The 25207-nt window shown below is 37.6% G+C and overlaps 1 protein-coding gene across 5 annotated transcripts in view; it reads left to right on the top strand.

Annotated features, from left to right (window-relative positions):
- OCA2 (OCA2 melanosomal transmembrane protein) overlaps window positions 1–18212 on the top strand; it is a 389085-nt gene extending 370873 nt beyond the window's left edge. For 4 of the 5 annotated variants that reach the window (XM_055326878.1, XM_055326881.1, XM_055326880.1 and 1 more), the window contains one exon: window positions 17664–18212. In XM_055326878.1, the coding sequence (XP_055182853.1) occupies window positions 17664–17748 (85 nt within the window). In that variant the 3' untranslated portion in view covers window positions 17749–18212. Of the gene's footprint in view, window positions 1–13487; window positions 13549–17663 lie in introns of those variants that run through there. The other variant, XM_055326879.1, reaches the window with a different exon arrangement.
- Window positions 18213–25207: the final 6995 nt, after the last annotated feature.

The raw sequence follows: 25207 nt of genomic DNA, 5'->3' as shown, positions 1-25207 counted from the left end.
AGCTATAATTTTTCAAATAAACCCTCTAGGCTCCCACTCTCTTCCTCTTTCCTCATATTATGTTCCCCTAATTATTCTAATATTGTTTCGCTTTACTGTGTCACTGATCTCTCCAATCCTCCCCTCATGATCCAGTAGTTGTTTTTCTCAGCTTCCATACTTTCCATCATTTTGTCTTCTATGTCACTCTCTTCTGCCTTATTTATCCTAACACTTAGAGCCTTCATTTTAGACTGCATCTGAGTAATACCATTTTTAATTTCAGCCTGACTAGATTCTAGTTCTTTTATTTCTTCACTAAGGGATTCTCTAGTGTCTTTTATGCTTTTTTTCAAGCCCAGCTAGTAGCTTTATAATCATTATTCTGGATTGTAGTTCTGACATCTTACTTATATCCATATTGATTGAATCTATGGCAGAGAGTATTACCTCTGGTTCTGTTGTCCAGATAAAAAGAGGAGGAAAGAAAGAGAAAAAAAAAAAAGAAAAAAAAGTAAAACCAGCAATAATAATATCAAGAGCAATAATATCTTCAGGAAGTAATTCTTGTTTACGCTGTGTATACTCTCCTGTTGTGTTTTGGCTGCTCTTTCTCACTGGTCATTCCTCTACAGAGTTCCTCCTTCTGGTAGGCAGTGTTTGTTCCTTTAAGTAGGTATGCTTTGATTTGTTTGGGAAGTTAAGATGGAAGCTGATGTTTTGGAGCTTTTTCTAATCAGTAGACTTGGTTTATGCTGGGGTTTGTGTTTGTCTTCTGAGTGAGAGGCCGACTGTGCTGGGTCACAAGCTGACTTACCCTCAGAAAGATGCTCCTACTAGCTCAGGGGGTGGGGTCTAATGTAAAGGGATTCCAGCCTCCACTAGAGGCACTGGATTTCTCCCTGGTGTCTGACTTTGCTCATGGGTGGGAGTAGGAAGTGGTGGTGGAGGAGTTAGATTATGGTGTCACCTCTTCCCTTTGTCCCTGGAGGGTAGAGCTCCCAGTAGCTGCTGCTCAAAAGCAAGCAATCTCTTGTGGCCCAGGCTCTCTTCAATTCCTTGGCCATCCCTCGGCATGCTCTGAGCCACAGATCTCTTCTATTTTATCTCTGGCCAGTGTGGCTGGATTCAAAACTCCAAGTTTTAAAGGGCCTGGTAATGTGCACACCCACTCCTGTCCCCAGTGGAGGAGGACCAGGGTGTTCCCAGAATCATTGTCTTCCTGAAACTCCTTTACTTGGTGCATGCCTTTACACAGTGAATGCACAGGGGCTAAAGTTTATTGTAATGCTCAGCGAAAAGCTGGAGCCAAGCTATTAGCTATCTGTACTTGACTTAGTCTCCTACTTCCCTTTGTCCCAGAAAAGCCATCACAAAAGTTTGAATCTATTGTGGCAGACAGCAAAAAGCATTGGCCATGTTATCAATGGTCCACTCCAGCCAGCCCCAGAAAAGCAGCTGTAAAAGCATACACAGAAAGGTTCAAGCCTATTGTGGCTCACATCACAAAGTTAAGAGGGTTTCTCCCCTCTGCACTCCACCCTGACCCCACTGCAGAGCTCCCCTTAGTGGATCCTCAGCTGTCCTCTTGTCTCCAGAGAGGACAAATATGCTTCTAAAAGGCCCTCAAGAAAGGGGAGCAATCCTTCCCTGAGCAACACAGGGATCCACTTACCCCATCTTATTGAGAAGTCACAATCTACTGCAATCTTTCTGACTTTCTCCCTCGTCTTGATTCTGTTCTGTGAACCAGGCTTCTTCCCTTTCCCAGCACCAAGGCTTCCCAATCCTCCAATCCAGGGCTCCAAACCTTGCTTCTGCCAAATTCACTTGCTCCAGATGTGCAGATCATTTCTGTACTACTCCGATCCTTTTCTTAGCTGTTCAAAATAGTTGGAGGTTGATTTAGTTGTATTCTGAGGGTGAGGCAAATTCAGAGTCTCCCTATTACTCTGCCATCTTGGAACCACCTCAATAATTATTTTAAATGCAAAAGGACTAAATTCTCCAATCAAAATACATAGAGTGTCTGAATAGATTAAAATAAAAAGACTCATCTCTATGCCATCTACAAAAAACCCACTTCAGAAATAAGACAAACACAGTCTGAAAGTGAAGGGATAGAAAAAGATATTCCATGCAAATAGAAATGAAAAGAAAGCTGAAGTAGCAATGCTTATGTCAGACAAAATAGACTTTAAAACAGAGTCTGTAACAAGAGACAAAGAAGGGCATTACATAATGATTAATGATTCAATCCAACTGGAAAGTATAACACTTATAAACAACTATGCACCCAACACAGGAGTGACTAAATATATAAAGCAAAAATTGATACACATGAAAGGAAAATTTGATAGGAATACAGTAATGATAGGAGACTTTAGTACTCCATTTACATCAATGGATAGATCCTCCAGGCAGAAAATCAGTAAGAAAGCAGTGTCAGATGGAGTTAATGCATATATATAGAGCATTCCATCCCAAAATAGCAGAATACACATTCTTTGCAAGTGCATTTGGAACATTTTCCAGAATATGTAACATGTTAGGCCAAAAACAAGTCTCAATAACTTTAAGAAGAGTGAAATCATAATAGTAAGCACCTTTTCTATGAAACTAAAACCAATTGTGAAAAGAACAGTGAGAAAAACCCACAAACTCATGTAGACTATGCAACATGCTACTAAGAATGAATGGGTCAATGAAAAAATCAAAGAGGAACTCAAATCATACCTGGAAACAAATGAATACAAACACACAACATTCCAAAGTGTATGGGATGCAATAAAACCATTTCTACAAGGGAAGTTTATAATGATAGAAGCCTACCTCAAGATATAATAAAAACATCAAATAAATAATTTAACTTTACACCTGTAGGAACTAGAGAAAGAACAAAACCATAAATTAGTAGAAGGAAGGAAATTATAAAGATCAGAGCAGAAATAAATGAAATAGAGACTAAAAAAAAAAACACTAGTGAAGGTCAATGAAACTAAGAGCTTATTCTTTGAAAAGAGAAACAAAATTAATAAACGTTTAGTAAGACTCATTTAGAAAAAAGAGGGCCCAAATAAGTAAAATTATAAATGAAAAAGAAGTTACAACTGATACCACAGTTTAGGATTTACTTTGTACTAAATACAAAGGATTATAATAGACTACTATGAAAAATTATACTTCAAACAAATTGGACAAACTAAAAGATATAGATAAATTCTTAGAAACACATAACCTTTCAAGACTGAAAAACAAAGAAATAGAAAATCTGAACAGATTACTAATAATGAAATTGAATCAAAAAAAAGTCCTCTCAACAAAAGTCTAAGGCCAGGTGGCTTCACAGGTGAATTCTATCAAACACTTAAAGAAGAGTTGAAACCGATTATTCTCCAACTATTTCAAAAAATTAAAGAGAAAGATATTCTTCCAAACTCATTCTATAGATAAGCATTACCCTAATACCTAAACTAGACAGAAACTACCAAAAAAGAAAATTACTGGCCAATATCCCTGATGAAACATGTTGTAGAAATTCTCAACAAAATATTAAGGAACCAAATTCAATATTGGAAGAATCATTCACAATGATCAAGTGAATTTATTCCAGAGATACAAAGATTACACAGTATCCACAACTTGACATGATACACCATATTAATAAAATGAAGGAAAACAAAATGGATTAAAATCATAGGATCATCTCAATAGATGCAAAAAAAAACATTTGACCAAATATAGCATCCATTTTTATAATAAAAACTGTCAACCAAGTGGGTACAGAGTGAATGTACTCAACAAAATAAAGGCCACAAACCCGCAGCTAGCATACTGAATCGTAAAAAGCTTGAAACTTTTAATTCAAGATCAGGAACAAGACAAGGATGCCCACTCTTCAGAATTTTTAGTCAACATCATTTTGGAAGTCCTTGCCACAGCAATTAGACAAGGAAAATAAAGGCATACACATCGGTAAGGAGGAAGTAAAACTCTCACTATTTGCAGATAACATGATGTTATATAGAAAACTCTAAAACTTCCACCAAAGAATTAACAGAACTAGTAGAAATAAAGAACCTTAAAAATAAAATTAACCATATAGATAAAAGACCTATACTTTGAAAAGTATAAGACATTGAAAAAAGAAAATGAATATGATAGGAATAAAGGGAAAGATATACTGTGGTCATGGAGTAGAACTAATATTGTTGAAATGTCCATCCTACTCAAAGCAATCTACAAATTTAGTGTAATCTCTATCAAAATACCAATGGAATTTTTCACAATATTAGAAAAAGTAACCCTAAAATTTGAATGGAACCACAAAGACTAAAAATACAAAACAATTTTGAGAAAGAACAATGCTAAAGATATCAAACTCTTGGGTTTCAAAATATTTTAAAGCTATAATAATCAAAATGGTATTGTACTGGCACAAAAACAGACACATCAACCAATGGAACAGAATAGAGAGCCTAGAAATAAAACCACACTTATATGGTCAATTAATCTAAAACAAATGAGTAAAAAATATACAATGGGGGGAGAGACAATTTCTGTAATAAATGGTGCTGGAAAAACTGGACAACTACATGCAATAGATTGAAATTGGACCCCTTTCATACACCAATTATCTAAGTAACTTCAAAATGGGTTAAAAACTTAACTGTAAGACCTGAGGCCTTAAAAGTTCTAGAAGGAAACATAGTAAAATCTTTGACATTAATCTCAGCAATATTTTTTTTATCTCCTCAACCAAGGACAACAAAAACAAAAATAAACAAATGGGACCACATCAAACTAAGAGGCTTTTGCACAGTGAAAGAAATCATCAACAAAATGAAAAGTTAACCTAGTGAATGGGAGAAGATATTCACAAAATGATGTATCCAATAAAGGCTTAAAATTCAAAATATGCAGAGAATTAATAATTCATATAACTGAATTGCTGAATATATAATATTAATATTATATATATAATATATAATGCTAATATATATAATAGAATTACACATTTCTACCTTTCTAACAGAATTCATATAACTGAATATAAAAAAATCTGATTAAAAAATGGGCTGAGAACCTGAATAGACATTTTCCCAGTGAAGACATACAGATGGCCAACAGAAAAATGGAAAGATGCTTAACATCACTAATCATTAGGATAATAAAAATCAAAACCAAAGTGAGATATCACTTCACATCTGTCAGAATGGTATCAAAAAGACAAGAAACAGTAAGTCTTGGTGAGGATGTGGAGAAATGGGAACCATTGTGTACAGCTGGTGGGAAAATAATTTGTTGCAGCCACTATGTAAAAGTATGAAGGTTCTTCAAAAAATGATAAATAGAACTACCATATGATCTAGCAATCCCACTTCTAGTTATTTATCTGAACATAATGAAAATATTAATTCAAAAAGACCTATGCACACCTATGTTCATCACAACTTATTTACAATAACCAAGATATGGAAGTGGCCTAAATGTCTATTGATAGATGAATGGATAAAGATGTGAAATATAAATATTATATATATGTTACATATATATACATATATATATATATAACACTGAGACATAAAAAGAATGAAGTCTTGCCATTGCAACAACGTTACAAAGACAAAAACTATATTATTTCACTTATATGTGGAATAAAAAAGAAAAAAAAACAGAAATAGACTTGTGGATACAGAGAACAAACTGATGACTGTCAGGGCATAGGGATGGGGGGGATGAATAAAATAGGTGAAGTGAATTAAGATTTATAATCTCCTAGTTACAAAATAAATTAAGACATTGGAATGTAATGTATACCATTGGGAATATAGGCAATAATATTATAGCAATTTTGCATACCAATAGATGGTAGCTAGACATTGTCGTAACTATTTTGTAATGTATATGAATTTCAAATCAGTGTATAATGTATATCGAAGAAAAGTTCTTGAGGGATCTACAATGTTCATTGAAAACAAGCTCTTGAGGGACTTTGCTTAAATAAAAGTGATTAAATTAAAAAGGAAGGAAACAGCAGCAATAATCAAAACATAACTGAAGAAAATATACCTGAATATTCAAAAAAGCACACACAAAAACTGATTTTGGAATGCACACCAAAATGTGTTCACTATGTCACAGATAAAATTAACTAAATGATAATCATGCTATGACACAGCTTGTTAGTATTTTTAATAACAAAGATAAAGATAACATTTCTACAAGAATCCAAGAACCTTATGTACAAAAATAGAAAACAAAATTAAGAGGACTTCCAACTCCTGAATATTATTAAATGCCCAATAACAAAGTTTGGATAAGAAATGGCTATGACCTCAGGGTTCTAAGTTCAAGTTCGATCAAGTTCCATTTATCTATTAAAGTTACAGAAACCTTTCTGTTCCTAACTAGTTGTGTGATCTTGGGTAGATACTTCGCCTCCTCTCTGGGCCTTGATCTTGTTATTTTTAAAAGTGGAGACTAATACTACCTATCTAGTATTTTGTGGGGATTAGCTGAGCTAATGCATATAAATCTGGCTGCCTGATATGTTCTCACTCATGGATGTCATCTGCTATTGTATAATTGTTAGATTGTTCTCATATTCTTCATTATTATCATCATCAATGCATCAGTTGAGTCACCATTCAGGAACAAATCACTGCTGTCATTTCCTGAAAGTGATTATTGAAATATACATTCCAGAATGAAGCACTTAAGCTGTGCAATTTGTGGTGAGAATATGATTAATCATAAATAGTAAGATCAATTAAATGCACATTACAGAAAAAAGATAATTAATGCTTATAAATAGACAAACTGAATTCAATAACCAGAATGTATCTAAACAGAAAATTTATATTGTAAATAGTTAAGAATTTAAGAAATGTAATCTGAGTCTACAATCTCATTTGAATTGATGAAGACCACAAATGTTTTGAGGTAAAAAACAAAACAAAACAAAAACAAAAAACAAATGTGTTGAGGTGTTATGGAGAGAAATTAAAACTTTCTGTTTTATTTGTCTTGCATAGGAGGGTCAAAGGATACTGGTTTATTTATTTATCTTTTGTAGTTGAGGTCTATGGATTTATCTTTTTATTATTAAACACTTAGAAGTAACTATTAGTGAAATTTAATTTTTATTTTTTTATTATTATTTTTTAAATAAATTTATTTTTTATTGGTGTTCAATTTACCAACATACAGAATAACACCCAGTGCTCATCCCCTCAAGTGCCCCCCTCAGTGGCCGTCACCCATTCACCCCCACCCCCCACCCTCCTCCCCTTCCACCACCCCTAGTTCGTTTCCCAGAGTTAGGAGTCTTTATGTTCTGTCTCCCTTTCTGATACTTCCCACACATTTCTTCTCCCTTCCCTTATATTCCCTTTCACTATTATTTATATTCCCCAAATGAATGACGTGGATGGAACTGGAGGGTATTATGCTGAGTGAAGTAAGTCAATCGGAGAAGGAAGTTTAATTTTTAAATCACTGTATTTATAAAGGCAAATCAATGAAATTTATATAGTCAAAAGCATAATAAACAAAAAAGGAAACAAATTTAAAAACATGAAACATAAACCAAGACTATATAAGGAAAGCCAAATATAGCATTAAAAGTGAAGGATCAGGGGCACCTGGGTGGCTCAATTGGTTAAGTATCTGACTCTTTTTTTTTTTTTTTTTTATAAATTAATTTTTATTGGTGTTCAATTTACCAACATACAGAATAACACCCAGTGCTCATCCCGTCAAGTGTCCCCCTCCGTGCCCGTCACCCATTCACCCCCACCCCCCGCCCTCCTCCCCTTCCACCACCCCTAGTTCATTTCCCAGAGTTAGAAGTCTTTATGTTCTGTGTCCCTTTCTGATATCTCCCACACATTTATTCTCCCTTCCCTTATATTCCCCTTCACTATTATTCATATTCCCCAAATAAGTGAGAACATACACTGTTTGTCCTTCTCCGATTAGTATCTGACTCTTGGTTTTGGCTCAGGTCGTGATCTCAGGGTCATGAGATCAAGCCCCTTGTTCGGCTCCACACTCAGCATGGTGTCAGTTTAAGATTCTCTCTTTTCTCCTGTGGGCCCTCCCCACTCTCTCAAATAAATAAAGAAATTTTTTAAAAGTGACAAATCTAAAGTAGAGAATAAAATAAAATTCTAGATGAATTCTGCTTTAAAAGCAGAGATCAGGAGAGGTTAAAAATAGAACTGTGAATAAAGTAAGTCTGGCTGATACAATTGAAAAGATAATAAAGATAGAAACATACGTAATGTAAGATATGGAAGTCTTCTTTAAAATATTCAGGAGATTCCTGGGTGGCTCAGCGGTTTGGTGCCTGCCTTTGGCCCAGGGCATGATCCTGGAGTCCAGGGATTGAGTCCCACATCGGGCTCCCTGCATGGAGCCTGCTTCTCCCTCTGCCTGTGTCTCTACCTCTGTGTGTGTCTCATAAATAAATAAATAAAATCTTTGAAAAATAAAATAAAATATTCAGTCAGTAAAACAGAGTCAGTATAATAGTTTTTAACTGCCAAAATAGTAGCATCAAATGAACAAGATAAGTTGTCAGAAATAAAAGGAGAAATTAATATAAACTTCATTGTTATTGAAAGACTTTCATGTGACACTATCCATTTCTGAGAATTGAAAGATTAGTTATATGATTCTCTTTTTTTTTTCCCTATGGAGAGTATACCTTCAAGAGCCCACAAAACAGCTACAAATATTCATTGTATAATAAGCTGTGAAGACAATCTTCATGATTTAATAACTGGATATTTACAAGCCATAGTCTGACAACCATGAATGATTTGCATTGCATTATAAGTTAAAAATAAGAAGAAAATGGTGATCCACTTTGCAAAAGATAAATAAAAAGAAATAATAATAATAGGAGTAATAGTAATTGTATTTTTAATAGTAATTGTATTAATAGATATACGTTAGTAGTAACAAAAATAATAATTAACATTCACTATTTCAAGAGCATTTATAAAGTACTAGACCCTAATCATTGTTTTATACACTGTATCTTAAATTTCTTTGCAAAAATATTATTTCATAAGAAAATTAGTCTCAGGGAGGTTGGCTAGTTGTTGAAGGTATGCAGCAAATTCAGTTCATAACACCAGGCTTTGCATGGCCCCCACCCCCTATGTAAGTCATAGCAGCTGACTCAGCTCCAAAGAAAAAGGTAACATTGCAAAGTTCAAGGAAGGCCTTGGAGCTGTACTGGGAATCAAGTGTAGCCTTAGTTATTTTAATTAATTTTAAATTGAGAAAAAATAAAACAAATGAAATAAAACAGGAAAGAAGGAGAAAAGAATCAAACAATACAAAGCCAAAACTAACTGAATTAGATTAAAAATGGAATAGCGGGGGCAGCCTGGGTGGCTCAGTGGTTTAGCATTGCCCTCAGCCCAGGGCGTGATCCTGGAGACCTGGGATCAAGTCCCATGTCAGGCTCCCTACATGGAGCCTGCTTCTCCCTCTGCCTGTGTCTCTGCCTCTCTTTCTCTCTGTGTCTCTCATGAATAAATAAATAAAATCTTTTTTAAAAAATGGAATAGGAGAAGATAATTGCAAATGACATATCTGATAAAGAGCTAATCTCCAAAATATATAAAAAACTTACAAAACTCAACACATAAAACCCATATAACCTAGCTCAAAAATGGGCAGAAGAAATGAACATTTTTCCAAAAAAGACATACAGATAGCCAACAGACACGTGAAAAGAAGCTCAATACCACTCATAATCAGGGAAATACAAATCAAAAGTATAATAAGATATCACCTCACACCAGTCAGAATGGACTAAAATTAACCACACAGGAAACAGTAGGTGTTGGCAAAGATGCAGAGAAAGAGGAACATTTGTGGACTATTACTGGGAATGCAAAATGGTGCAGCCACTCTGGAAAATAGTATGGAGATTTCTTAAAAAGTTAAAAATAGAGCTGCCCTATGATCCAGCAATTGTGCTACTAAGTATTTACCCAAAGGATACAAAAATACTGATTTGAAGGAACAGGTGCACCCAAACGTTTATAGCAGCATTATCAGCATTGACCAAATTATGGAACAAACCCAAATGTCCATCAACTGATGAATAAAGAAGAAATGGTGGATATATATACAATGGAATACTACCCAGCCATAAAAAGAATAAAATCTCGCCATTTGCAAGGACTTGGATGGAACTAGAGAATATTATTCTAAGGAAATAAGTTAGAGAAATACAAATGCCATATGATTTCACTCATATATGGAATTTAAGAAACAAAACAAATGATCATGGGGGAAAAAGATGTAAATCAAGAAACAGACTCTTAAACTATAAAGAACAAACTGATAGAGGGAAGGCAGGTGGGAGATGGATGAAATAAGTGATGGGGATTAAGGAGTACACTTGTGATGAGCACCAAGTGTTCTATGTAAGTGTTGAATCACTAAATTCTACATCTGAAACGAATATTACACCATATGTTAACTGGAATTTAAATAGAAACAAACAACCCAACATACACACACACACACACACACACACACACGCACAAGAAGACTATAAACAGCAGAATTGGTAAGTCAAGAGGTGATTTTCTTTTTTTTTTTAAGTGTTTTTGATGTTATAGTTAAAACTTTGGCTCAATCAAGAAAAGGAATGAAAGCAAAAACTAGGTACTAAGAAAGGGAATAAGGCTATGGAGGTAAAGATAAAAGTTATATTAGAAAATTACATAAATGTGATAAAAAGAATTTTTATAAAATTAATGTTTTTTTGGAAAAATATAAACCATCAAGGTTATTTTAAGAAGTAGTGAATCTGTATGGATGCTGTCTTCAAAATCGCTCATGCCCATTCTCTTTTCTCATTCTCCTCCTCCTCTTGGCTGTTTAATTCCTATTTTCTGTTGAACAACAAACTTGAAACTCATTTTTCTTACAAACCTTCTGTGTTCTGTTCAGCCCTTCATACTCACCCAGTTGGGCACCAGCCAATGAAGAAGTTGTTTGCTTTCAGTGCTTTCCTTCAGAATCCTCAGTAGAGGCCTCTGTATAGTACTCACTATATTGTATTGCAAATTTGATTTTCTATATGCTCCCTTTCACTGTGGGCTACTTACAGGCAGGGAGAGCCTGTATTTCTCTTTGTATCATCCATGTATTAACCAACAGAGTGCAATGTACATAACAAAGGCATTAAGTAATTTAAGAGGGTTGGAGTGAAATGAGGAACAATTAATTGTAACAAAGGAAGATTTGGGGGTATTTATAGGCCAGAAAAAGATGTCAGTCAGAAAGGAGGCATTAAAGGTGTGAGAGAAGAAGGCACTGGGTGAAGAAAGTTCTTAGAGGAGGGCGATGGAGATGCAGTCCAGAATTTGAGTCCAATACTCAATAGAGGGAAAAAAGAAAGATAAGGATAAAGGCTTGCTGGGTATAGTTGAGGAATGTTGCTGCTATCTAACCCAGATAAATATGATGTTCTTTAAAAAGTCAGAAGGGATACATGCACCTCTATGTTTATGGCAGCACCATTTACAATAGCCACATTATGGAAGCAGCCCATGTGTCAATAGATGAATGGATAAAGAAAATGGGATATACATATATCCCATTTATATACATGTATATATCCCATTTATGTATGTATGTGTATACATATTATTGTTATTCAGCCATAAAAAGAATGAAATCTTGCCATTTGTAACAGCATGGATGGAGCTAGAGAGTATAATGCCAAGTGAAATATATCAAGCAGAGAAAGACAAATACCATATGATTTTATTCATGTGGAGTTTGAGAAACAAAACAAAACGAATGAACAAAGGAAAAAAAAAAGACAAACCAAAAAACAGACTCTTAACTACAGAGAACAAACTGTTGGTTACCAGAGGGACAGTGGGTGTGGGGGATGGGTGAAATAGGTGAAGGGGATTAAGAGTACACTTCTCTTGAGGAGCACTGAATAATGTATTGAATTGTTGAATCACAGTGTTATACACCTGAAGCTAATATAATGCTATATGTAAGTATGCTAGAATTAGAATAGAATGAAAATTAAAAAATAAAAGTCAGAAAGAAGGTGGTCATATTCCAAATATGGGAATATGAGAGAAGGAGCCAGGAAGGTATTGGATGTCTTCACATGATGCCATGTGTCTACAGGGCTGTCTGACTTTCTATTTATTTTCAGAGGATACCCAGTGGGTAAAGGGTCTTCCCCAACATGGAAGGGAGAGGCGAACTGACTGCAGATCTCATGGAGGGAGAAATGAGAGTTCCAGCTCCACTGCTCATGCCCAAGAGCAGTGGTGCTGGTTAAGAGATGGGCTGGGGCTGGCAGTGGTGGGCACAAAGTATGCAAGAAGAAGAAAGAACAACACATAATTTTCTTGAATTCTTTCTCTTTTGCTTGCTATGAAAGTGGGCACATACATTTCATAAGGTTGAACACATGAAAAAGAAACCATCCAAACTAGAATCTATTCTGAACGGGGAAAAATTGTTACAATTTCATCCTCACATGCCTTTTTCTCCAAGCTTTGCCTTTTTCACTTTGATGCTTTACTCCTTACCATGACTTCTATGCTGTTCCTTTGTCATCCTTTCTAGTCTTTAGCCACGTGAACTCTGCTGCTGGCAGCTTGTCACCAATGCAGTGTGATGGGGAGGGCTCTGAAGACACCATGAGCACCCCTCCCCCACTTAGTCATGCCTTCTCTTTTCTGTAGTTCTCCCTGTGGGTCACCACCTTCTACCCCACCAGGAACCCCTCTCTCTTTGGGAAATGTAACCATGGGGCTTTATTTCCAAGATTCAGGAAGTTCCTTCAGGCTTTTTTCATGAAGAGGATTAGCTAATTGTCACCTGGAGAGATCCAGGACATGAAGTACAGGGCTGCTCAAATTTCAGATGAGAGATGAGGATAAGAAAGCAATTTCTCTCCTGGGGCCCTGAATGACCTGAAGACTGGTTAGGGGGCTGAAGAGTCTGACTCTCAAGATATCCATGGTCTATGGAAAGTGGGCAAGCTGTACATCCCTCTGATAAGCTCCCACAGTCCTATAAAAACAAAAGCTGTTCTGCTGAGAAATATGCATTACCTTTGTAGAAAGGCAACAATGAAATGGCTTTTGATTAATACCTATAGTCATGGTATGTTGTAAAGCCTTTTGGAAAGGAAAAATAAATAGAAAGAATGGTTTCTGTCTAAAACTCAAGTCGGAGACTTCATTAGCAAACATTTCCTTTTGCTGCAAACCAGGTCTCTCTTCAGTGTGTGGAATTCTGCCCTTGGTGCAGTGCCTGACCTCCTTCAGAAATGGCATGGTTCTGGGGCAGCTAGTTTCCCAGAAATATGGAAGCTTTGGTTCCTTGGAGTACTGTGTGTCATCACAATTACATTTTTAACCTAAAACTGAATGCAGCATTTGTCTGGGCATCCATCTGACATTTTGCATCTTGATTTGTGCTTTGACATTCAGGTGTTTTTGTCTCCTATAATAGAATGTGATGTTTGGAGCCAGAGTAAATTGAAAATAATCCCAGAGGGAAATGAAAGCATAATGTGATGCTGGATTTTGAGCAATATGCTTTTCCTAAGCCTTTTGGTGAAGATACTGCTTTTCTGAGAGGCTAGAGAGCAAGACAAATGGATCTTCTGGGAAATGAAACTACTCTTGGTAAATGTGGACCATAAAAGTGTATATTCAAAGCACTTCTGGCAGTGATAGGAAGTTATTACTGCCCTATCTTCAAATAAATCTCCTTCCAGCGGACTCCTGCCTGGGCAGTAAGTGAAGCATTGAAACACCAATCAAGCTAACCACACTCCCACAGGAAAAAGCAGCAGGGGATCACCCCAGAAAGGAACATGCCAACTTTAGCAGTTTCAGCAGAAGGAGCTGCCCCATCCTTGTCTTTATCTATCAGTTATTCAGGTGTGTAGCCACTGTTGTCAGTGCTGCCATCAAATTTGCCAATAAACAGTTTCATCATTTGTCCTGACCCTAACATTAGAGGATTCTTTATATGCATGTGCAACTTACAAAATGTATAAGGAAAAAAGCCACCCTGATGAGTGCTCACCCAAGGGATATGTACACAGAGGGTGGCAGACCCCTGTCAGCCTGTCTAAACCTATTCTTTCTGTGAAGGACTCATTCCAGCATATTCTCTCTGAAAGCTCCATCCAGAGCCAGCATCCCCTGCATTTACTCAAGGTCATCAATCTGGATTTTCACATTTTCTAGCTGGAAGTTGTGAGACTCCTAGAGCTGTGTTGGACCGCACAGCCTCCAGTCACTGGCACAATTGAGCCTTGAAATATGGCATGTCAAAGTGAATAGAAAACCTACCCTGGATTTTGAAGATTTACTATAAAAAAAAATGAATGTAAAATATCCCATTAGAGATTTTATGTTGATTATATGTTAAAATAATAATTTTAGATAAAATAAACGTTAGATAAAATAAAATAAATTATTAAATTTATTTTCATTTGTTTCATTTTACTCCTTTTAATATGTGGCACTAGAAATGTGAAATTACATAGTGGCACACAGTACCTTTCTCTTGGCTAATGGTTTGGGCCTACCTTTTATTTTGAGTGGGAGCTGACAAGAACATTTGAAAGTTTCTTCACCTTCTCCAGGACTAAGTGTCTTTTGCTATAATAGGGATGGCAGACATCTTTTGTAAAGGGTCAGATAGTAAATCTTTCAGGCTTTTGTGGACCATGTGGTCTCTATCACAGCTACTCAACTGTTCTGTGCTGTGAGCAGCACATTGATGATAAGTAAATGAATGGAAGAGAATGTGTTCCAATAAAACTTTATTTGCAAAATAAAGTTATTTGCAAAAACTTTATTTGGCCTAGGCAGGGGGCCATTATTGGCCTGGGGGCTGTAGTTTATTGTTTCTTGATCTATGAAAAGGGGCAGTTTACCTAGGTGAATTCTCTTTGGACTGGAAAAGCACATTTTTCATTCATAGAATCCTTAGTCTATGAACTTTTATGGGGTCAAGGATATTATAGTACATACAAATACCTTTGTGAGTATTATTTTTCTTGGCATTCATAACCCACCTAGCGAATGATGGAGCTGGAATCTAAAATACTAGAGCTGGCATCTGATGTAAATCTTTTCTGTCTTTTGTCTCTCCATCTTCCCTTCTTTACCTCTCTCACTTCTCCTATTCCTTTTCTCCCTTCTCTCTCTTTTTGTCTCACCTGTCTCTCTATTTCTGTTTCTCTCTGTTTCTGTCTCTGTCTCTCTCTTCACAATGGTTAGGCTGGAGTTTGTACCTTGGGAGTTCCTTAATTAGGACACAGTAGGTGGTATTAGAATAGACTTAGGTTGATCTATTTTCCTGAAGTTCAGTGAACACTAAAATGTCTCCTCTGTAGTCCTGGATACCTTGTCTGAGGCTTGCTGTCATGTTAAATGAGCACAAAGGGGTGTCTTGTCAGTTTCTGTTCTGGTGGCTCATTGTGATCAGACACACTGGTCTAAGGGATTTACAGGGGTGAACTTATATAATCCTTGTAGTAACCTTAGTAACTAGGTACTATTATTACCCACATTTCAAAAATAAAGAAGTTGAGTCATGGAGATGCCCAACATCATGCAGCTGGACAAGAGCAGGGCCCTTAACTAATGTGTTGTGGTAGGAATATATACAAGTTTTGAAGCCAGAGAATATGCCAAAATATCATCTGCATTTTAGTGTTGTCATACTTTGTAAAATTCCTTAATATTTTTAAACTTCAGTTTCTTCTATAAAATAGGGATAATATGTATGACTTGCCTTATTGTTTTTGGTAAGTATCAATGTTTATATCAATGAAACCCTTAGCAAATAGCAGATGTTCACTTACTTCTGAGTGTTATATTGTCATTGTATGGTTTACTTATACCCACAGGGAAGCAGAATGTATAGTGGTTAAAAGCATGGATTCGAGACTTAGACTTATGGGGTTTGATTGTCTACACCACAGCAGATTTGCCAAGTTACCTGGATAAGTCTGCTTCCTTTTCCAAATCCCATCTGTACAGTGGGTGTGATGATACCAATCTCAAAGGTGATGTGAACAGTTGATGAGGTCATTTGTGTGAGGATGTCTACGGTGTTTAGACGCTAAGTGAACAATAATTTTTCTGATGGCGTCAGAATGCTTGCACCAATCTCTAGGCAATGCTCCTTCTTGGGATTGGTTCCATCTTTGAGACACCAGTAAATCCCATTTAGAAGCACAGCAGAACCATCAATGAGGAATTTCCTCAGCTTGGACTCCCCAAGAGTAATGTCTTCTTTTTGTGGAATCCATCCCTCGCAGGTAGATTTGTTTCTGAAACATAGCCAGGTGTCCCAGCACCCAGGCTGAAGTATTCAGCATCTTACTTGACACTGATGCAATGTCACACAATCTCATATAGTGTCAAGAAGGTTTTACGTCTATTTGAAAGCTTGTAATGAGATCTGTGATGCCTGGAGTTGATCAGACACTGTTCCTGGGGGGTATTTTTCCAGAATTCAGTTATCAAGGCTGACCAATTGCAAACATGTTCAGCTATTTAAAAAAAAAAAAACAAAGTTTACTAATCTCAAGAAATCTAGATACTTTTACTGAAATCTGTTGTTTTGGTTTTCTGTTCTGTAAAAGAAATGTGGTCAAAAGAGAAGCTACCACCATCCTGAAAAGTGCAATTCTGGTTTAGAATTTAAGGAACTATTTCATTTGTGGATGCAGTTTCCATGTTAAAATTACAGCTTTGTGGGGAGAGCTTGCTGTGGCTCTTCCTGAGTAGCCACTCCCCATGCCCATGGCCAGGGAAAGGAAGAATGTCATAATCATTATTATTATCACTATCACAAACTAGGCTCTTGCCAGTATTTTGAAGGCTTTTTGGGATAAAAACTTTAATCTTTGCAGTAATTTCCTCCAGTGACAATGCAGCATGGAGCAATGTCTGCAAAGTATGAATTCCAAATGTGAAGTGGAAATTGTTTGGGATTTATTAGCCAGGCTAGGGATTTGTGGGAGGCATAAAATGAGGGAAGCTTTCATCTTCTCATGACTCCTTTGTATTTGTGCATACCTATACTCACATCTTGCATTTCACTGACTACTTAAGAAATTCCTGTTCTTTCCTCTTCCTTTCCTAAAACTAGATATTACTTCCTAATCCTACCTCTGAAGCTCTCTTCAATTTGAAGTATTAGGAACTTCAGAGGTCTATGAAATACGACCTTTCTGGGAAACCAGCTTTCTCAGAAGGACAATTGGAAGATGATGCAGAGATTTAAATAATGGCCCAGTTACATGACATTGACAGTTTTAACTGTCATTATTAAGACCGATGCTCTAATGTTATAGATGAACAAGTTGAGGCTATAAAGTGTCAATTAAAAATCTACAAGAATTTTGAGCACGTCTCAAAATGTGGAGGATATCTAATGAAGGCATGCCTCTATACCATCTAGACTAAACCCAACTTTTCAGTTTCTAGAGATAAGAAGTAATTGACTTTGCAGATACACAAAGCTCCTAAGTCATGACAAATATAATGATGTGATGACAAATGTCATAATGAGTCTAGATCTCATAGTACTTGTCAGATATCAGACACTACAATCCACTTTTCTTTGTATTTCAGGTTGGGCTTCCCAATGATGGTCGTCTCCTGCACAGTTGGGATGTGTTACCTCCTTTTTGCTCATGTTGTGATGGGATGGAATTAACAGATTACATCGTTTGAAGACTAGGGGAAACTTGACCCATCACCAACATCAATAGAAAACTGCCCCAAGACCACTTTTGGGAGAAGGAAAGGTGTTTACCATGAGCGTGCTTTGCAGTGGAGATCTTTGGCATCCACACCCATTCAGATGAATGCTGGAAAATCATGGGACATACAAAATAACTTACTAAAGACTCCACTATAGGAAAATATGTATATTTCAAAACACATCTTGCTATGCTCTGTAAGAAAAGACACAGTGCAGTAGTCTACCTAAATGGCTTGTGCTGTTTAACTGTCAGTTTCCTAGGCCTTCTAGAATTTTTTCATGTAATCACTTTTCATGTTAAAATAATCAGCATTCAGATTGTATACTCTCCAATACACATTCTTCCTGGGAAAAGGAAGAGAATTTTTAAAGAAACATTTTATGTATCAAAGAAAATAAACCGTCTTGACAAAAGGTTTAGAATTTGTTAGTGTCATAGTTTTTTAGTAGTTTACATTATGTAAAATTGCATTTTATCCATTTATGTTTTTCAATGGAGTTTTTAAGTCATTAATTACAAGTGCAGTGGGCACCTGGGTAGCTCATTTGGTTAAGCATCTGCCTTCGGGCTGAGGTCATAATCTCAGGGTCCTGGGATGGAGCTCCTTGCTCAGCGGGGAGTCTGCTTCACCCTCTCCCTTTGTCCCTCCCCCTGCTTGTGCTCTCTCTCAAAAAGCTAAATAAAATCTTTAAAAAAAATTTACAAGGGCAGAAATTTGACCTGTAAGAAAGTCATAAGTGCTTTTTAAATAATATTTTACATATTTAGCAGCCTAGAATAATAATCTTCAGTTTTGAAGGTGGTACATGCTACTTCCATTGATTATATAAAATTGTGGTTAATACGCCCAGCTCTGCACTCTGCACAGGACTCCAGTGGTTCAGTTAATGTTTATTAAATGCTGTTCTTTTGAAATTAATGATGTACTATATGTTGGCTAATTGAATTTAAATAAAATAAAAGAATACGTGCTGTTCTTTTGTGGTAAGTTACATGTGAGATAAAGATAATGAGAGCAAAGAGCAAGAGGGAGTGCCAATTTTTAGCTGAAGTCTCATCTACTTTGCTTGATCAGTACCTTTGCTAGACCCCAGACAACCTACCTCTTCTTCAGTTTTTGATTTACTGTGTGTGATTCCTTGAGATGAAAATGTTTACTGGGGACTCTGCTCAGAAGTGGTAGTTATATATAACATCTGATTTCAAAAGGTTTAAGATCCCCAGGGCACTAAATACTGGAAAATAGGAGACCTTTCTAGTTGTATTTTTCTCCCTAGCACTCTCAGGATGAATGTGCTCTTTCTACAGTTTAGAATCTATATTTGTAAAAAAAAAAAAAAAAAAAAAAAAGAATCTATATTTGTTAAATGGCAACCTGTGTCTCTTCTGAAAGGTGGGGAATTTTTGAGAATATGCCCTTCATGAGCCATCTTTGAATTCTTTGACTGCAAAGGTGACATGACGCTCCAATTTGTTTTAAAATCTGGTCTTGGTACCGAAAGCTGCTATGTACACCTGACTTAGTGCTCCAAAGGGGCCCCCACCCACCTCCTTCCAGGGAAGAAGGCCTAACAGCTGTTCTAGCTATGTTCCCTTTTCACATTGCCTTACTGGTGCCTAGATGTCCCCAGAGACTTTCACTAAAAGGTATTGTCTTTTCTTCTCTCACATATTTCCATGCCTGGTGGTAGTGTTGGTACTTGCCTTGTGCCTAGCTGCTACTTCTAATTCATGGCTCTTGCTCTTCTTCAACATCTCCCCATGATGCAGCAGCCTCCATCTCTCCACCTCCCACCTCTTCTCATTGATGCCACCTTCAGTCATCAGTCACTCCTTCTCATTCTTAAATACCTTTGGCTCCTGACTCATGTCTTCCACTCCTCCTTACCCCCTCACCTTCTCAGCATTCTCCATTCAACATTCAGGCCTCATTACATTTGAACTTAGTCCCTGGTAACTGGCCCTTGAATTCTTCATCTCATATGTCTCTCTCTGACACTTCTGGTCTTCAGCTCCATATCACCACCTAAACACACATCCCCATTAATGTCTCTAGTTCATCAGCACCTCCCCTTTGCTAACTTACCTTATCAGTTTTTTACTTCTGCTCTAAATTTAAAACCACTCTTAAATAAACTGCCACTGTTCTCCCTTTTAACTCCCTTTCCTTCCTGTAATTTCCAATGTCCTTCCAGTTGGCTGAAGCCAGCCAGAAGCCAGAAGTGGAGAGGAACTGTTGATGTTGTTTATATAGGTCAGCTTCTGTGGACACAGAGTAGGACAAGTAGCATGGAAGTGGGTTTGGAGAAGCAGATGAAAGATACACTACTTCATCCACCAACTTTGCTCTTTGGCAAATGAAAAGTTCACATCTGCAATACAGAAGACATTGAAAGTGCCATCAGCTTTCCTGTGATCAGGAACAATGCAAGTTTGTCTATATTCCCTCCTGATACTGTCTCCAGAATTAATAGGTAAATAATCCAATGCTTATTAAACCCTGTTTCACCATGATAGGAAAAGACAACATTGAAGGGACAAACTGCAGCTTTCTTATAAATGTCGGACCACAGGTCAGTTATCCTTGTTAGAGTTGTTCTGATACCTCATGCATAAGCCCCTCAGGATCACAGGACCATAAAGAAATGCTTTTATTGTATGAACTTACCATGAAAATCAAGATGAAAATCTATTTAGTCTAATGATGCATATGAGGATTCTGAACCTGCGTTAGTAGTTGTATACTACCTTTTGACAGGTGCCTTGCTCCAGATATACTCCCAAAGCCATATGCAGGCATGGGTGGAGGGAGAGGTGGCAAAGCAACAGACACAACTGCCGTGGCAATCTGAGCAATTTCTTCCTGCAATTTATGTGCCTCCCAGACACGCTTGGGCCCAGTTTCCACTGCCACATAACAGAAGATCAACTTTATGGATCAGTTGGTCAGATGGCACTTGGTTTATGATGCACAGCTCAACTTGCCTGGTCACACTATTTCCCACAATCAGGTCCTCAACATGCACCAGGGCCCAGTGGTAGCCAGAAGTTGCTTTTAGTGATGAGTAGTCAGAGTAAAAAGGCAGGGATTTTATCCAAGTTCTCAGTGTATGTACTGTAATTCTCCCGTGAAGGTTTGCTAACATCTCCCCTCAATGTGTATACCATGGCAGAAGGCCCAAGTAGCAGGGCAGCTCACACTACATCCTGGCCCTTCTGAAGGACTTTTGCTTGCTTTGGTCCTCCTCAGACCAGGGAGCCTCAGGAGGGTTAGAGCAGCTTCTCCAATCTATGTTGCCTTAAAAAAATCAAAAGTAGACCAAGAAGAATTGCATTTTATGTATGTATGATTAGTGCAACAATTTGTCTATCACTTTGCAGAGACACTCTGCCATTTATATCAGGATGTTACATTTCTTTCTTTTTACCATCTTGGTATGAATGGGGAAACTTTCTAACATAATAGGGAACAAACTTGGAGATTCTGACAATTAGTTGACGTATGTATCCCAGGACTCATCCTGGGGCTGGAGAAATAACAACAGGATGGGTTTACCATTTTACAGGATCAACTATTGTATAGAATTAGCTCAAGAATGCATCTACCACTTGCCCTCCATAGGTCTCTACTTTGTGAATCAGAGGGGCATTTGGGTCACTGAAGATTGTAGAAAATTAACACCTACAGATGTAGATCTAGGTTATTCTTTTCACCAATAACACAAGTCCCCTAATAAATGGCCACAGATGGGCAACCCCGGTGGTGCAGAGGTTTAGTGTTACCTGCAGCCTGGGGTGTGATCCTGGAGACCTAGGAGTCCCACGTTGGGCTCCCTGCATGGAGCCTGCTTTTCCCTCTGCCTGTGTCTCTGCCTCTCTCTCTCTCTCTTTCTCTCTCTCTCTCTCTCTCTGTGTGTGTGTGTGTGTCTCTATGAATAAATAAATAAAATCCTTTAAAATAAATAAATAAATAAATAATAATAAATAAATAATAAATAAATAATAAATAAATAATAAATAATAAATGGCCACAAATGGCTTATGCTGTTTCATCACATTCCTTTGAGGAAAGTGTGAGGGGAGAGCCCTAAACACATCCTTGCCTGTTCTTCAGGGTTCTGTCTCAAAGAGACATAGCCATCTTTCAAGGAACACATTTAGGTCTGGGAAGTAGCTGAAGTCATTAATCCTTCTTATGATCCTTGAGCTAAGATAGGGATGAAGATTTTTTCCAGTTTCATATGAGAAGATGCTCATATAATTCACTACCATGTATTCTATGATCAATTTGCCTTTTAGTATAGATCTCTGAAGCTTACAGTGGAAACTGTGCCCACCTAATTGCAGCAATGAAGCACTTCCTTGGCTTCTCCTGTCTTGGGATTCCATCATCCCAACTGGAAAAAAAAAAAGACTCAATTCAATTATTGTGACCCCTACTATCATCAACAGTCTTCAGAGGAGAGCCATCCCCGGGGTTTCCAAGGACACTGATGGCCTCCTCCACACCTACTCTTGTTATGCTTTGAGGAAGGAAGTGACCAATGAGTTCTCTTGCAGGGAGTGCTTGGGGCAAACTGGGTAGGTCATGAATGATCAATCTGAGCCTTTGGACTCCTTTGTCTGTATGCCAAGGATTAACCAGTTGTGCATAGAACTGATGCCTCTTCCAAGTGCTCAAGCCAACATATTGAAATTTCAAATTCTAGGTGAGTGCACTGACTCAAGAATTTGGCCCATTAAAGCCTTATATTTCATCCTCCCTGGTGTGACAGCTATATATTTCTATCCTTTACATGCTCCCTAGACAGAATGGTGGAATTCTTTAACATTTTCAATAGACAGGATAGTTTGTCTTGAAGTAGGCTTTCTACTTTTCTATCCAAAACATACTGATATCTTGTAAGACTCCTAGAGAAAATGGAGGGTATTGGAGATAAGTCTTGAGGCAAATCCACATCAGTTTAAGAGGCAACTGACTCAGGTACAGGCATGAAATGGCTGTTAGTCAAGAAAGGCTGCTCTCCTGTTTATTACTGAGGGGGAACTCAGGAGAATTTAGGAATTCAAACTTCTCAGTCACGTTTGAGTCTGATCATAGGCCCACACCCCACTGTCACAGTCCTGCTCTCTTCCCTCCAGCATCCTTACCAATCTTCATAGTCAAGTCTAGGTCCAGGCCTCAGCCAGATCTGCTGGATTACTTCCAAGCTGCCTTTAAAGTTTTCTGATCAACCACTCATGTTCTCAACTGGATATATACCCACAGCTTTCAATTCTTGTCCTGACTCTGTTTATGGTCTCCAGGGCTCTCAGGAAAAGCCCCAGGTGACCCCATACACCTTGGTGATTAAGCACCATAGCCAATTGGAATCCAAAGTTTTGTCTTCCCTGTGACCTTCAGTGACAGTGTTGCTGTTGTAGCTGTGAGTAGCCTTGGTCCCATTCTCCCCTGGAACAAGAGTTATTCCTGCCTTCCTCAGAGATATGAGGAAAATAATTCCAATTCTCATTTTGGGAGGTTATTTCCTGGGGCTGCTCAGTTTATAGATTAGGTAGGGAATAGAGTACAATCAAATTGCAAAATATGAAGATAGTTTGATAAAAGGACTATTTGCAAAGTATGGGTGCAGTGTTAAGAAACTACAAAGAGGAAAGAAGTGCCTGGGGTTGATGACAAGGAGATAGCATTGTCACTCCTAAAGCTATGTGAAAATGGCTTCCCAAGAGGCCTATGGCTTATGGTCAAGGGCTGCAGCCTGACCACTAGTCCTTGCAGGAGGGAATTAGGAAAACAAATACTGATTTCAATCTCCCTGTCTTCTAGCTCCTGCCAATGATTCCCATTGTCTGAATCCAGTGAGAATTACAGGGTGTGGAAAACCATTTATACTGTCCATGTGGGCCAGCTTCCAGCATGGAACAGGGTGGAGAAATGAGAGATAGGCTTGTGGGTCAGATGGAGGCGATGCAGCTCAGGAAGTTCACCTTCCTCTACTCTAAGATTTCACACTTTCTTTCCTCCAGGCCCTCACACTTCATTTGCCCCCACCCCCAATTTCACTTCATTGAGAACAGAAAAGCACAGAAGCACTCAGAGAAGAACACTGTCTTCAGTAACTTTACAAGTCTGCATCTGGACCCAAACATTCTGTCTTACTTTATAAAATAAGAACAGTGACCTCATCAAATGTCAATCCTTCCACGTTTGCTTTGAATCTTGTAACCCTCATTTCTCACAGGAATTTCACTGTTTCTGATGAGAAACTGTTCTCTGCATCATTTACCATATCATTCCCACCCACATACAAAAGTGATTTTGTAGATTTCATTCATTCACTCATTCATTCATTTGAAGCTACAAGTGTGCCCTGCTTTTTGAAAGTTCTCATTAGGCACTTTTACAAAAGACCTACATTCGTACCTGTTTTTGGTAACTAAAGGATATCTGAAGGGGATTCTTGCTTTTACAAGGAAGGGTGAAAAGCAAAAATGGCATTCAGTGTTGGTTTTTCCGGGAGCTGTTAGAGAGCGCATGGCCTGAGCAGCAAGGTGGCCCTACAAGCTCCTAGTCGTGGAACTGTACCCAAGGTCTCAGCATCAAGCCACCATAGCTATGAACTGTGTCTGTGAGAATCTGTGCTTTGTCTTGATTCATTTCATGCATCTGTTAACAAGATGTATCCTAAGGTACCAGAAAAACCTGAAAGAGATTATTTTTGGGACCTGAGTATGCTTAAAATATTTTCCATATAAATTAATGGTAATTGCTTCATCATTTTATGTCATTTTGGCTAATGAAAGTTTTCATAGGAAAGCTCTGCTTTTGGATAGCAGAAAAACCTGTATTTACGTAATGTTTTTATGCTTTGGACAACTTCTCCAGATCCTAGAGATGAAATAGCAAGTGAATGAATGAATAAAAAACTCTAACTACATGGGATTTATGTTTAATCCCATTTTAAAAATCATCGTCTTCCTTCAGCTCCCATACCATTTTTAAAACTTTTTGAAACAATTTTTGTCTATACTATTTATACTTTCTTTTCTCCACTTTACTCTCTTCTTATAACAAATACTTCAGGCATACAGAAATTAAAAAAATATGAGTATCTGTGTATGCACTAACCAGTTAACTTGAAAAAAATACTGAATATCACCCAAAACACTCCTCTGTTGCCCTCCCAAAAACACTCTCCTTCCCCCTTCAGTGGTGGTAACTACAAATAGGTTTGATGCTTTTGTTCAACCTTATATAATCAAATTCTCTTGTAACATTACTCTCCAGCAGGGGTCCTGGGTCCTTGTGTCATTGTCACCACTCTGCCTTACTTGAGCTGGTGCCTGGACTAGATTAAATAAATATGTCAGGCAATAGTGAGTTCTGGGAAGACAAATACAGTTGTAGTT

The sequence above is a fragment of the Nyctereutes procyonoides genome, unplaced genomic scaffold (genome assembly GCF_905146905.1).
Source record: "Nyctereutes procyonoides isolate TBG_1078 unplaced genomic scaffold, NYPRO_anot_genome, whole genome shotgun sequence".
NCBI lineage: Eukaryota > Metazoa > Chordata > Mammalia > Carnivora > Canidae > Nyctereutes > Nyctereutes procyonoides.
This window is presented reverse-complemented; position numbering and strand designations above follow the sequence as displayed.